The sequence below is a fragment of the Neoarius graeffei genome, chromosome 13 (assembly GCF_027579695.1).
Source record: "Neoarius graeffei isolate fNeoGra1 chromosome 13, fNeoGra1.pri, whole genome shotgun sequence".
Taxonomy (NCBI): domain Eukaryota; kingdom Metazoa; phylum Chordata; class Actinopteri; order Siluriformes; family Ariidae; genus Neoarius; species Neoarius graeffei.
In genome coordinates, this window is record NC_083581.1 from 10,145,203 (window position 1) to 10,159,037 (window position 13,835).

General features: G+C 38.3%; 1 protein-coding gene across 1 annotated transcript; it reads left to right on the forward strand.

Moving 5' to 3' along the window:
• The first annotated feature begins 561 nt into the window (after nt 1-561).
• On the forward strand, nt 562-13,835 carry LOC132896422 (integral membrane protein 2B-like). The gene is made up of 6 exons (XM_060937238.1): nt 562-765; nt 6,092-6,223; nt 8,002-8,217; nt 8,761-8,871; nt 9,291-9,441; nt 13,122-13,835. The coding sequence occupies exons 1-6, from the start codon at nt 685-687 to the stop codon at nt 13,208-13,210; spliced, it is 780 nt and encodes a 259-aa protein (XP_060793221.1). The 5' UTR covers nt 562-684; the 3' UTR covers nt 13,211-13,835.

Here is a 13,835-nt window from a genome sequence, read left to right on the forward strand (position 1 = left end):
GGTGACCCGGCGACTTGTCCAGGGTGTACCCCGCCTTTCGCCCGTAGTCAGCTGGGATAGGCTCCAGCTTGCCTGCGACCATGTAGAACAGGATAAAGCGGCTAGAGATAATGAGATGAGATGAATGGTCACTTCGATCAAGTACATGGGTTTAATAATGAAAAAACAAAACAAACAAACAAAAACAACTCACCACCACCAAAAAACCCAAGTGGACGTGTGTATCAGGAAAAGAAGAATATTAAATATTAATTTAGATGTTTAAATAAAGGGCGGCACGGTGGTGTAGTGGTTAGCACTGTCGCCTCACAGCAAGAAGGTCCGGGTTTGAGCCCTGTGGCGGGCGAGGGCCTTTCTGTGTGGAGTTTGCATGTTCTCCCCGTGTGTTTCCTCCGGGTGCTCCGGTTTCCCCCACAGTCCAAAGACATGCAGGTTAGGTTAACTGGTGTGAGTGTGAATGGTTGTCTGTGTCAGCGGCTAGAGATGATATGTTTAAATAAATAATGTTGATGACACGCCCTCTGCTGGCCAGCCATGAGCTACTGTCGCATTTATCTTCAAGTTCCGTGTGTGTGTTTGTGTTCGCTCCTATCTGCGTCACAGCTGAACCTTGTCGCTGGTCGGAGGGTGAAGAAGAGACGCGGTGTTTCTTGTGTTTGATCTTTTCCAGAGAAATCCTCTATCATGGTGAAAGTGACCTTTAACTCAGCTCTCGCCCAAAAGGAGGTGAAGAAGGACAGCGAGACTCTTATTCCTGATGACAAGGTAATGATTTGTTTCCACAACAAACCTTTTCATCAGCATACATCAGAGAGAGCCGGAGACTGAAGAAACACATGGTGTTTTCATCTATTTTCTGTGCCGCACTTTGATCGCTGGAGGAGGATGATGGAGAGGATCTACTTTACTTTTACGCTGTACTTTGATCCTGCCTCATGCCATGTCTCTGAGCTCACACGGCTCTCTGTAGGGTGCAAAATGTTTTCATTTCACAGCCCATGTAGTGCACTTGTGCAGGGAGTAGGGAGTGATTTGGGATGCTGCCTGTCAGGCTTCTCTTGGTCACTAATTGTAGGCTGAATTGTTGTACAGTTAAAATGGAAACGAGGAACACTGATGGAGGCCGGATTTTCTTCTCAAAGCACACTCACACACATACTCTGAGGAATAAAAGGTATTAAACGGAACCATTCTCCGTTGCTCAGGTGGGGCCTTCAAGTGTATATCTTTGCTGCCATATATTAGTGTTTGTTTGTTAGATAGATATATAGATGAATAGACAAACAGACAAAGGTTCCACCTAAACAAGAAGGAATGGTTCGTTCTAGTACGTTTTCTCCTTATAGTGTCCAGAAAAATCCAGAACTCTTTGTTTGTCCCTATGGGACATGTTTAAAAATGCTGTAGACGGTAAATATGTGAATATGAAACCCTTTCAGGCAGGTAGAACCCTTGGGCAATTCCATGTAAATGTCAACCTCACCATGCAAAAATAAAGCAACATGTAATACATCAAAACCACTCCCAGAGATATCACCTAGGCCTGTATTTTACAGATGTGAATAAGTTGAACCAATTTGTAACCAACCTAATATGTCACTGTCAGTCTTTCTTTCTTATAATGTAAAACCCAAGCTAAAATCAACTTTGATCATGTACAATTCTATATTATTGCCACAAGCCACAGAAATGTATGCTAAAATCCGCAAAACAATAGCCATCCTAAATATTATTTAAGAACTTTGATAGTTTTAGCTGATATTTAGAGAGTTTTTCAAAGGGTTATGGTGGTTAAATTGCTGATTTTCTAAACATATGCCATGTCTATTTCAGACGCGTCACATCCATAACGGAATTTCGTCACATCCATAACGCTGACTTTTCCTTCCGAAACTCTGCATGAAATACAAAATATTTTAAACAAAGATTTTTTTTAATATTCACCTTGGACCCCTCTATCAAATGGATATCTCCATTTCGACATTAGGTTTACAATTTCACAGAGTTTGATAAAAATGTACAGTCACCCAAGAAAAGTGATACTTTTTCTGTCACATCCATAACGCATCTTTTATTGGCATTTTCTGGCATGCCCTAGATGTACTATGGGAATTGTTCTTGTTCTATCACTTCTCCAATATGGTACAGCCTTAAAATATGCAACACCTGTTTAAATACTGGGAGACAATAAAACATGCACTGGGTCGTTTGTTGCCATTTTGAGTTCAAGTGTCACGTCCATAACGCTGGAATTGCTCCCTTCAGGAAGCTAAGAACCCTGAATTATCCAGAGAACCCTTGGGAACCATCTAAGAGTGAACATTAATGAAAGATTAATACAGAGCTAATCTTTTTTTACTGAACTCTTTGTGTGTACGCAGGGTGTGGGAGTCATTATAATGTAATTATATCATAAAAAATGAGATTCACAAGGGTTCTAGCTTTCTGAAGGTTACTTTACTGAAAACTCTGCTTTCTGGTTCTATGTAGAACCTTGACTTTTAAAGCTAATCTTAAATTTAAAGAGCCCTTAAATTTTACCTTTTAAAATAATGTTTTTAGACTTAAATATTTGAATGAGCTTTAAACATAGGTATGTATAGGTTTTCTAAAAGTGTGTGTGTGCGCTAGATTATGAGAAAAAAGGTTCTAGAACTAAGCAGAACCCATGTGGACATTAGTTTGACTAGACACGGTATAGCTGCTGTTATTGTATTGTTGCATTGTTTATATAGTAGATTGTTAATTAAGCAAAAAAAAAAATCGGAGGAGGTTGATCAGTCAGTCACTTGCTATGAGGTGAAAGAACACACCCATGCAGTTCTTGAGAAAGGTTGACTGTCTGATTTGACTTTCTCTTATCTGGGTGTTAATGTTTAACAAATTCCAGCAGGGAGTTTTTGGATTGAGTCCTTTTATAAATTAGGAACTTTTTTTCTTCCTCTTCCATCTTTTTTTAGTACTGTATGTATAAGAACATACAGTACAAGCAAAGTTTATATTTAGTTCTAATTGAACTCATGAAATGTTTGTTCGTGAAACCGCCATGTAGTGGTGTGTCTGTGAGAGCTGTTCACATACACAGCAGTTTCAGTTACTTGCAAAGTAGCTTTCCTGACACTATTGAAACGCAAAACCTGTTAGGGCATGTTTTTTCATGTCTCTCTCTCTCTCTCTCTCTCTCTCTCTCTCTCTCACTCACACACACACACACACACACACACACACACACGGTCTCTTAGACACGTAGTCGAAAATTATGATTTATCTTTGTGTGTGTGTGTATATAATATAAAAATTTGTTAAAGTGTAATTCATCATGTAAGTAAATACTCTGGTAAGAAGCTGAATAATGGCTTCAAATGCTTCAAGTATTAAAGTCTACAATTTGCTAAAAGTAGCCTCTGAAAATAAAATTATAAGAGAGATTCATGAAATAAAAAGCTGTCTCCTTTTCTTCCCTTACTGACTTTAGTAACCGATCTTTAATTACTTCTTTCTTCACCAGGGAACCAAGGAACATGGGAGAGCATTAACGAAGTAATAACTAACAACAGCTTTATTGCTCATCACTCAAGTGCTAGTTTGCATAATATCATAGTACCTTACAGAATAGTTCATGTCTCACTGCCTTGATAAATATGAAGTGTGTAGCAGCAGATAGATTGTGTTTGGTCGCATTCATGTTGTCACATCTGTTAAAGTTTAGATTTATGAGATGTTTATATCTACTTGAAGCCGCATAATGATTAAAAGGCACTTTAAATTTTTTATAAAGTCACTTCCACCTCTGGTGCACTGCAGATGACAGAAAAACACCATAGGTGTATAGTTCAGGTGATGAGAGCAGTGAATTATTATTCTACTGTGTTTTGTTACATTTTTCAGTGTTACACAAATGTGACTAAGCTGCTAACACTGATGTGGTGAGGAGGGTTTAATCTTTTACTACTGTTTTTAATGCTCAATCAAATCCAGTGTAGCTTATTTATAAATGGCTGTTAAGTAAGAAAAATATTAAACCAGTCTGGAAGAAGAAATCAGGAGTTGAAATACAGACCCTATAAATAAAGTAATAAATAAATATTAATATAATTAATAATACATTTGACTTGATATGTTTTTTTTGTCATGATGAAAAATGTACTTCCTTAAAATTCTCAAAACCCAAAGACTGAACCCAAGAGAATGGTTTAGAGCCAACCTTGTTTATTTATTTAAAATATAATTATTTAAAACAATATGAGGTTTTGAAATTTGCCTTTTCTATGATTGATATTGAATATGTAATTAATGTTAGATATGAAATACTTAGTTACAGTGTTATTGGGTTTAGATTGCTTTTGGATTATTTTATTGTCAAGTTTAACATTTTTAATGTTTATATAATGAATAAAACGGGTGGCACGGTGGTGTAGTGGTTAGCGCTGTCGCCTCACAGCAAGAAGGTCCGGGTTCGAGCCCCGTGGCCGGCGAGGGCCTTTCTGTGCGGAGTTTGCATGTTCTTCCCGTGTCCGCGTGGGTTTCCTCCGAGTGCTCCGGTTTCCCCCACAGTCCAAAGACATGCAGGTTAGGTTAACTGGTGACTCTAAATTGACCGTAGGTGTGAATGTGAGTATGAATGGTTGTCTGTGTTTGTGTCAGCCCTGTGATGACCTGGCGACTTGTCCAGGGTGTACCCCGCCTTTCGCCCGTAGTCAGCTGGGATAGGCTCCAGCTTGCCTGCGACCCTGTAGAACAGGATAAAGCGGCTAGAGATGATGAGATGAAATGAGATAATGAATAAAACACAAGTTGGCATACAGTTTAGAAAAGTAATCAAAAAGAAGAACAACAACTTTATTCATCACACATACACTTGTGAAATTCCTCTCTGCATTTAACCGATCTGAAGCAGTGAATACACACACATGAGAAATGAGCACACACACATACCCAGACCAGTGGGCAGCCATGCTAACAGTGCCCAGGGAGCAGTTGGGGGGTAAGTGCCTTGCTCAAGGGCACTTTAGCCTATGGCTGCCCCATGTTAACCTGACCACATGTCTTTGAACTGCGGGGGAAGTCAGAGCACCCAGAAGAAACCCGCACAGACACGGGGAGAACATGCAAACTCCACACAGAAAGGCCCCTGTCAGCTGCTGGGCTCAAACCCAGAACTTTCTTGCTGTGAGGCGACAGTGCTAACCACTACACCACTGTGCCACCCAGGTTAATCAACAAGGGGCTGTGTGAAGTGTTTTATTTTTCTTCTAGCACATTTGCCACTATTACAATTTTTAATTAAGTGCATTGCACTTTTAGCCATTTATAGTCGTTATGTAGAGAGAGCCCACACAGACACAGGGAGAATATGCAAACTCCATGCAAAAAAGCCCCCGCTGGCTGTAAGGTTCAAACCCTTCTCATTGTGAGGTGACACTAATAACCACCATGTCGACCAGACAATGACTGGATCATGAATTTAACCATTTTTTTTTATGTCAAAAAGAAGTACATAGATGTATCGTGATGCACACATGATTACCAAATATCAAGACATTTTTGAAAAAATGCATATAAGTTTAATAGTAAAGTGCTCACAGATACCTCAGGCAGTGGATGGAAATATATTTTTCTAAAGATATCTTAAAAACTCTCTGGGATTTAGATAGATGGGGGGGTGAGAGAGAGAGAGAATGAAAAACTGGAAGACTGGGTTGGGTTTTGTAAAGGCAGGGCTCAATCATCATTCCCATGTCCAGGCATGCTTTATGAACAGATTATTGCAGAATGATCAGGAACATGTACTTGAAGGCTTTAATGCAGATTCCACATGTTCACATAATTAGTCATTGTTTTTAATCGCATCCGTTTCCATATGGGCGTGTCACCCTGTTCTGCCAAACAAAGCTTCCATTTTTCAGCCTCCAGTCATGAACCAGGAGCAGACAGACACTCAGTCACTGTGTTTTATATAAGCGGTGGAATATTTATAATGTTCTGTTGGATGAATGGAACAATTTCACAACTTCACACTGATGTTTTGGGGTGAATGTGTCCCACAGAGTGAGACCTGATGTATAGGAACATGTGATGTTTTTGTCTCTAGGACCCTGAGGCATCACAAGTTGTAGGCCGGCCTTCAAGGGCTTGGTGCTGGTGCTTTTACCTGGGATTGGCCCTCATACTGTCGGGTGTGGTTGTGGGTGGAGCTTACCTGTACAGGTACTACGTGCTGGAGGTGAGGTCACTGCGTGAAACTTTTCTCCTGTGTTTGATATCCTCAGAGAAGAGAGTCTGATGATGATGATGATGATCTTGTTCGGTCACAAATTTGTAAATAAGTGAAAGGAAGGAAAGAAAGATCCTGGCTCAGATAAGCAGATGAGATCTCTACTGCACATGTGGTATTAAAGTGCTAGCTAGCATAAATTGCCTACTTATCTGTCTCTGCTACCAGAATTAAACATTTTAAACAGGATTGGCATCTTTGTATCAAATGAGCAACTGTGAATAAAAATATCACAAACACAATCCTTAACATGATGAAATGCTAGGCAGCTTTTTCTTATGTCCTGATTTAATCATGAAGAAGCTTTAGGTTGGTGTGGGAAAAGAAAAAAACAACAACACCACCTCAAAGCACACTCGAGCTTGAAAGTCAGCTGCTTTAGTCACTAATATGAAGCTCCACCACTCCTAATGCTCTTTATTTACAACCAAGACAAACTGTTTTTCTTTTAGCTATTAGAGGACATTGTTGTATAAAATTGAAATATGTTTAAATGTCCTGCTGACGCATTGTTTATTTTGCTTTGTATTAAGTTCACATGGGAGCCGCTCCTAACGCACTGGGTCAGGAATGTACAGTCTTAGGCACATGTAAAGAAATGCTGTCGACCAAAAATGGCTTAAAATAAATGTTTCAACAATAAAAAAAAAAAATACTATAAACAGAAGTAAGCCATAATAAATGAAACAAAGTCAATATTTGGTGTGAGATGACCCTTTGCTTAAAAAAAAAAATAGTAGTCTCAGGTACCGAGAGTGCAGTTTTATAAGGAAATGAGCTGTAGGTTTTACTGAGCATCTTGCAGAACCAGCCACAGTTCTTCTGGACACTTTGACTGTTACACTTGCTTCTCAGTTTTGCAGGAAAACCCAGTAGCCTTCATTATGTTTTCTTTTTTAATCTGAAACATGCTCTCTTATATGCTGCTCAGATACAATTTTTTTTCCTGTAACATTTAATTTTATACTGGAAAACGAACATCTGGATCTCTAAAATGTTTTTGTACTGACTTGATAATGTCGAAGTCATAAAATAAGTTGCATTAATATAGCGCCTTTCTCAAACTCAAGGTCGCTTCACATAGGTCAGAGAAAGCGCCACAAAAAAAGAGGAGTAAAATAGAAAATCTATAGCAAAGTTTGCATTAAAAAAAAATCAAAGTGCCTAAGACTTTTGCACAGTACTGTAGATGAAGTTAATTGTTGTTGACCTCAGCAGGTATTATATATTAAGTGATTTGTTACACATTATACCACAGTGTTGTTGAATTGTCGATCTGAAATATTGATGAATTTTCTATAACAGCAGCTCTGACTGTAGTTCAAGTTCATTTTATTGCCAGAATGTTTCCAGAATACAGAGTAAATGAGAAACAGTGAAATTCTTGTGCTATAGTGGCATCTGTATGGTTAACGTGACATGCATATAATAAACAAACAGAGACAGAATACAAGGGAGCGACATCGTGACACAGAACACACGTGAGTGTGCATGTGGAACGAATAGTGCAAGTTGAATAGAATGAAAAGAAAAGAAACATGTAGTGCAAGTAATGATGCAAAACAACACTGAAGTGTGCAGAAAAGATTCATAAAGAGAAGTGCACAATTCACACAAAAATATTAATGCACTCATTTGAATATCTTATTGTTTCTATTGTAATAACTTATACAGTCACCTTTATGGGAGATGTGGCACATTGTGTGTGTGTGTGTGTGTGTGTGTAGGAAGGGCAGGTGTTTGTGTGTGGTGTGAAGTACCGTGAGGAGAACTTCAGGATCCAGGAGGAGAATGATTACCTCATGGAGGAACCTGCAGTGGGCTTGCGTAGGATCGATGAGATTGTGCGAGTGCTGCAAGATGAGGAGGTTGAGCTTATCAATGTCCCAGTGCCCAACTTCAGTGACAGCGACCCTGCCATCATCGTGCATGACTTCAAACGGGTGAGGAACATCCACACGCATGTATATCACACACGCACACAAAACACAACATACTATTCAAATTGTTTAATTGCTTATTAATTATTATTATTATTATTATTATTATTATTATTATTGCATACCCTGTCTTTGGGTGCCATGAAAGGTGATTTACAAATAAAAGTTAAAATTCGTAGCATTCAATCAGACAATCCTTTTAAATAAATACAGATCTTTAAAATGAAAATTTAAAAAAGTACGTCACCTGTTCTGTAACACGAGAGAATTATAACGTAATGTAATAGAAAACAAATTTTGACATTAATTTGAGCTACCAGAGTTTTTTTTCTCTCTTGTTATTTGTTGCCCCTGTTATAATTTATTTCAAACATGTATTGTCAGGACTGATAGAGAAATGTAATATATTATAAAACATCAGCCTAATTAGCATACATATGACATAATACAGTACACACTAATATAATATGATAATTTCTGATAATAAATAGGTTGTGTGTGTGTGTGTGTGTGTGTGTGTGTGTGTGCATGCGGTGTGATCCTCAGAGGCTGACTGCGTATTTAGATCTGAGTCTGGATAAATGCTATGTGATTCCCCTGAACATGTCTGTGGTCATGCCTCCTCACGACTTAATGGATCTGCTGGCCAAGCTCAAGGTGAAAGAATAATTACTGTTTATTTACTTTCATTTTTTTGTTACTGGACTTGTAATAGCTCAATCACATCTGAGAAATAAGCTACTAAATATACTGTAGGTTCTGGTTTACTAAACAGGTGGATGTGTACCAGTGCAAAAGATTGACAGGATTCTGCTTGTGTATCATAATGGATATACAGCTTGGGGTGATTTCATCTAAAAGTGCAAATCACGTCAGGGCAAATTGATGGACTTGGGGACCTGCAGTGTGGGTTAATGCAGCAAGAATGTGATTTTAAGAATGAATATAGTGTGTGTAAATTAATATACCACCAGAGGGCAGGTACTAAATTTATATTCCATTATATTTACATCATAATTATAAAGTATGCAGTTGTGAATCTGGGCTTGAAAACTCTTGTGTGTGTGTTTTTCCAGGCTGGCACCTACCTGCCACAGACGTATCTGGTACATGAGGAGATGATTGTGACAGAGAAGCTGGATGACATCGAGCCCCTGGGTTCCTACATCTACAAAGTGTGCAGAAACAAGGACACATACAGACTGCATCGCCGAGACACCATACTGGGTAGGAACACACACACACCCCATGACTGGGCCATTCCAAATTGTTGGTCTTCTTCTGAAGCCATTCTTTTGTTGACGTTGATATTGTGCTTTGGGGTGTTATCATGTTAAAGTAAAATTAGCATGAAAGTAAAGGTTTTCTTTGTCTTCAGCTCTCTAACAGAGGCCTGCAGGTTTTATAGATTGATTTTTCAAACTAGCAGTAATTCCCTCTATCTTGACTGAGGCATAGTCCCAGCTAAAGTGAAGCAGCCCCATAGAATGATGCTGCAACCACCGTGCTTCACAATGGGTATGGTGTTCTTCAGGTGATAAGCTGTCTTGTTTTTGCACCAAACATGAACTGTAGAATTATTATAACTTAGAAAAATAATAATTTTATTTATATTTATAGAAAAAAAATTAGAATTTAGAAAGTTCTAAATAAAATTTTTACAAGATCTGTCTAGATCTTATTATTATAAACCATGTTATTAAGAGAGAATCATCTCATTGTCATTAGATAAATGTTATGAAAGCATGTTTGATGTCATTATTTACAGCGTAGTCCACACAGTTACCAGGGGGTTGGTTCTGATAAATGAAGCAGTTGACAGCATTAGTCAAATTTGACTTCATGCAAACAACCTGTGGATTCCTGCACTGTGTAACAGTCTTTAAACATCAAATAAATTGTAATTTGTAACCATGAGCTTTCTCTTGTCATTCAGGTTGATCAGCTAGAAATAATGCTGTGTTTCAGGGCTGGGTCTGATCCCAAATTTGGGATTAGACATTTCTTTATAATGTGTGCGCATTAATGATGACACCATCTAATTCTGTCAACTCTGCCATATGTCAGAATCTAATTGGTAATCATGTATTAAAAATTGGATCAGTTACAGTGGTGCTTGGGTGGCACAGTGGTGCTTGGGTGGCACGGTGGTGTAGTGGTTAGCGCTGTCGCCTCACAGCAAGAAGGTCCGGGTTCGAGCCCCGTGGCCGGGAAAGGGCCTTTCTGTGCGGAGTTTGCACGTTCTCCCCGTGTCCGCGTGGGTTTCCTCTGGGTGCTCCGGTTTCCCCCACAGTCCAAAAGCATGCAGGTTAGGTTAACTGGTGACTCTCTAAATTGACCGTAGGTGTGAATGTGAGTGTGAATGGTTGTCTGTGTCTATGTGTCAGCCCTGTGATGACCTGGCGACTTGTCCAGGGTGTACTCCGCCTTTCGCCTGCAGTCAGCTGGGATAGGCTCCAGCTCGCCTGCGACCCTGTAGAACAGGATAAAGCGGCTAGAGATAATGAGATGAGCTGAGTCAGTGGTGCTTGAAAGTTTGTGAACGCTTTAGAATTTTCTATATTTCTGCATAAATATGACCTAAAACATCAGATTTTCCCACAAGTCCTAAATGTAGATAAAGAGAACCCAGTTAAACAAATGAGACAAAAATATTATACTTGGTCATTTATTTATTGAGGAAAATGATCCAATATTACATTTCTGTGAGTGGCAAAAGTATGTGAACCTCTAGGATTAGCATTTAATTTGAAGGTGAAATTAGTCAGGTGTTTTCAATCAATGGGATGACAATCAGGTGTGAATGTAAACCCTGTTTTATTTAAAGAACAGGGATCTATCAAAGTCTGAACTTCATAACACATGTTTGTGGAAGTGTGTCATGGCACGAACAAAGGACATTTCTGAGGACCTCAGAAAAAGCGTTGTTGATTCTCATCAGGCTGGAAAAGGTTACAAAACCACATCTAAAGAGTTTGGACTCCACCAATCCAGTCAGACAGATTATGTACAAATAGAGGTAAATCAAGACCATTGTTACCCTCCCCAGGAGTGGTCGACCAACAAAGATCATGCCAAGAGCAAGGCGTGTCATAGTCAGCGAGGTCACAAATGACCCCAGGGTAACTTCTAAGCAACTGAAGGCCTCTTTCACATTGGCTAATGTTCATGAGTCCACCATCAGGAGAACACTGAACAACAAATGGTGTGCATGGCAGGGTTGCAAGGAGAAAGCCACTGCTCTCCAAAAAAAACATTGCTGCTTGTCTGCAGTTTGCTAAAGATCACGTGGACAAGCCAGAAGGCTATTGGAAAAATGTTTTGTGGAGGGATGAGACCAAAATAGAACTTTTTGGTTTAAATGAGAAGCGTTATATTTGGAGAAAGGAAAACACTGCATTCCAGCACAAGAACCTTATCCCATCTGTGAAACATGGTGGTGGTAGTATCATGGTTTGGGCCTGTTTTGCTGCATCTGGGCCAGGACGGCTTGCCATCATTGATGGAACAATGAATTCTGAATAGTACCAGCGAGTTCTAAAGGAAAATGTCAGGACATCTGTCCATGAACTGAATCTCAAGAGACGGTGGGTCATGCAGCAAGACAATGACCCTAAGCACACAAGTCGTTCTACCAAAGAATGGTAAAAGAAGAATAAAGTTGACGTTTTAGAATGGCCAAGTCCTGACCTTAATCCAATCGAAATGTTGTGGAAGGACCTGAAGCGAGCAGTTCATGTGAGGAAACCCACCAACATCCCAGAGTTGAGGCTGTTCTGTACGGAGGAATGGGCTAAAATTTCTCCAGGCCGGTGTGCAGGACTGATCAACAGTTAGCGAAAATGTTTAGTTGCAGTTATTGCTGCACAAGGGGGTCACACCAGATACTGAAAGCAAAGGTTTCATAGTTTTGCCACTCATAGATATATAATATTGGATCATTTTCCTCAAGAAATATATGAGCAAGTATAATATTTTTGTCTCATTTGTTTAACTGGGTTCTCTTTATCTACTTTTAGGACTTGTGTGAAAATCTGATGATGTTTTAGGTCATATTTATGCAGAAATGTAGAAAATTCTAAAGGGTTAACAAACTTTTTCAAGCACCACTGTATCGCATATTCACAAGATGTTTGTCTCATAATAGAGATAGTTTCTTTAATGACAGTAGTAATAAAGATGTTTTCTTGTAGTAATTATTTTTATAACAAGATTTTTTGCATTAGCAGTTTTTTTTTTTTGGTAACAAGATGGTTGTCTCATAGTAATGACGTTTCTTGTCTTGTTGGAGTAAGATGTTTTCTCATAATTACATGATATTTTTCTTGTACTAATGACGTTTTTTTTGTAACAGGATGTATTTCCATTGTGTTTTGCAGTCATGAGATGATTTTGTCTCATAGAAACGATGTTTGCTTGTAATAATGAGATTTCCTTTTCTTACATTGCATCTCTGTATTAATTCAAGTTTCTGTCTGTATCATGTGTTTTTTTCTTTTCAAGCAGTTCAAGCCTCTTCATTCATTCATTCATTCATTCATACGACATAGTTTATTTTCACATTTCCTTCCTAACAGTAATCATAATGACGTAAGTTGACCAGCCAAAACTCCACACTGTAAAGAATTTCTTATTTCAACCTTGGGCTCAAATTACAGAGAGAGGAGAATGTGAAACTACTCATAAAAGAAACTCACCTGGTTTTACTACACTGCATTTGTCAGCTGTAGTGAGCAAAACTTTGTGTTACTAAAACACCCCAGTGATATCAGTAGACAGTGAGCTGAATTTGTGTCTCTTGCTGTAAACACTGATTCATTCCTTGATAATATGATAGTCAAATAGTTATTTACATTTTTTTCTGGCAGAAAAAAACATATACATGATATCCTGTTTCTGATGAACAGGTATGCAGAAACGTGAAGCTCTGAACTGTCGCAAGATCCGGCATTTTGAGAACCTCTTCGTGATGGAGACCCTGATCTGTGAGCTGTGAAGCGAAACAGAAAGAAAAGAAGATAAATTGAAAAGAGAGAGAGAGAAAGTGTGAAAAAAAAAAGAGAAAGAAAGGGATTTTAGTTTCATTTTTAGTTTCGTCACTTTTCTGTTGCACATAAAATCATGTTGTGGGTCATTTAATGATTTGCTTTCATTTCCATTAGGCTTTAAACTTCTCTAATTCTTGTTCATGTGTAATGTGTTCTAAAATTTTGTGTGTGTGGAGAGAGTGCATGTTTCGTCAGGATCATATTCTTTTTTTTATTGATTTGTTCTCTTGGGATGATACTAAGTAACACATTTAATATTTTAGATATGAATTAGAAAAAAATAAACAATGTAGAAATCTATATTCAAATAAGTTCAATGTATATTTTCAAATTCACAGACATATTCTGGCATGAAGGTAAAAATAAAAGTAATTTTTATACCACTGAACCATGTGGTGCCTGTGGATTTAACAGCAGAAAATATTAAATTTGAAGTAAAATTGCTTCTATATTTCTTACATCCTACTAAAGCATTCATAACTAGAGAAAAGAAAAAAATGTGTGTAGAAGAAACACAGTAAGTGTAATTTATATAATGGCCTTTGTGTAAAAATAATAAAGTCTTAAACTGTC

Bases quoted from the DNA above. Each gene is read 5' to 3' on its own strand.
- LOC132896422 (XM_060937238.1), top strand. From the start codon at position 685: ATGGTGAAAGTGACCTTTAACTCAGCTCTCGCCCAAAAGGAGGTGAAG. The intron at 6,224-8,001 runs GTGAGGTCACTG...GTGTGTGTGTAG, and splicing joins ACAGGTACTACGTGCTGGAG to GAAGGGCAGGTGTTTGTGTG. The intron at 8,218-8,760 runs GTGAGGAACATC...TGTGATCCTCAG, and splicing joins TCGTGCATGACTTCAAACGG to AGGCTGACTGCGTATTTAGA.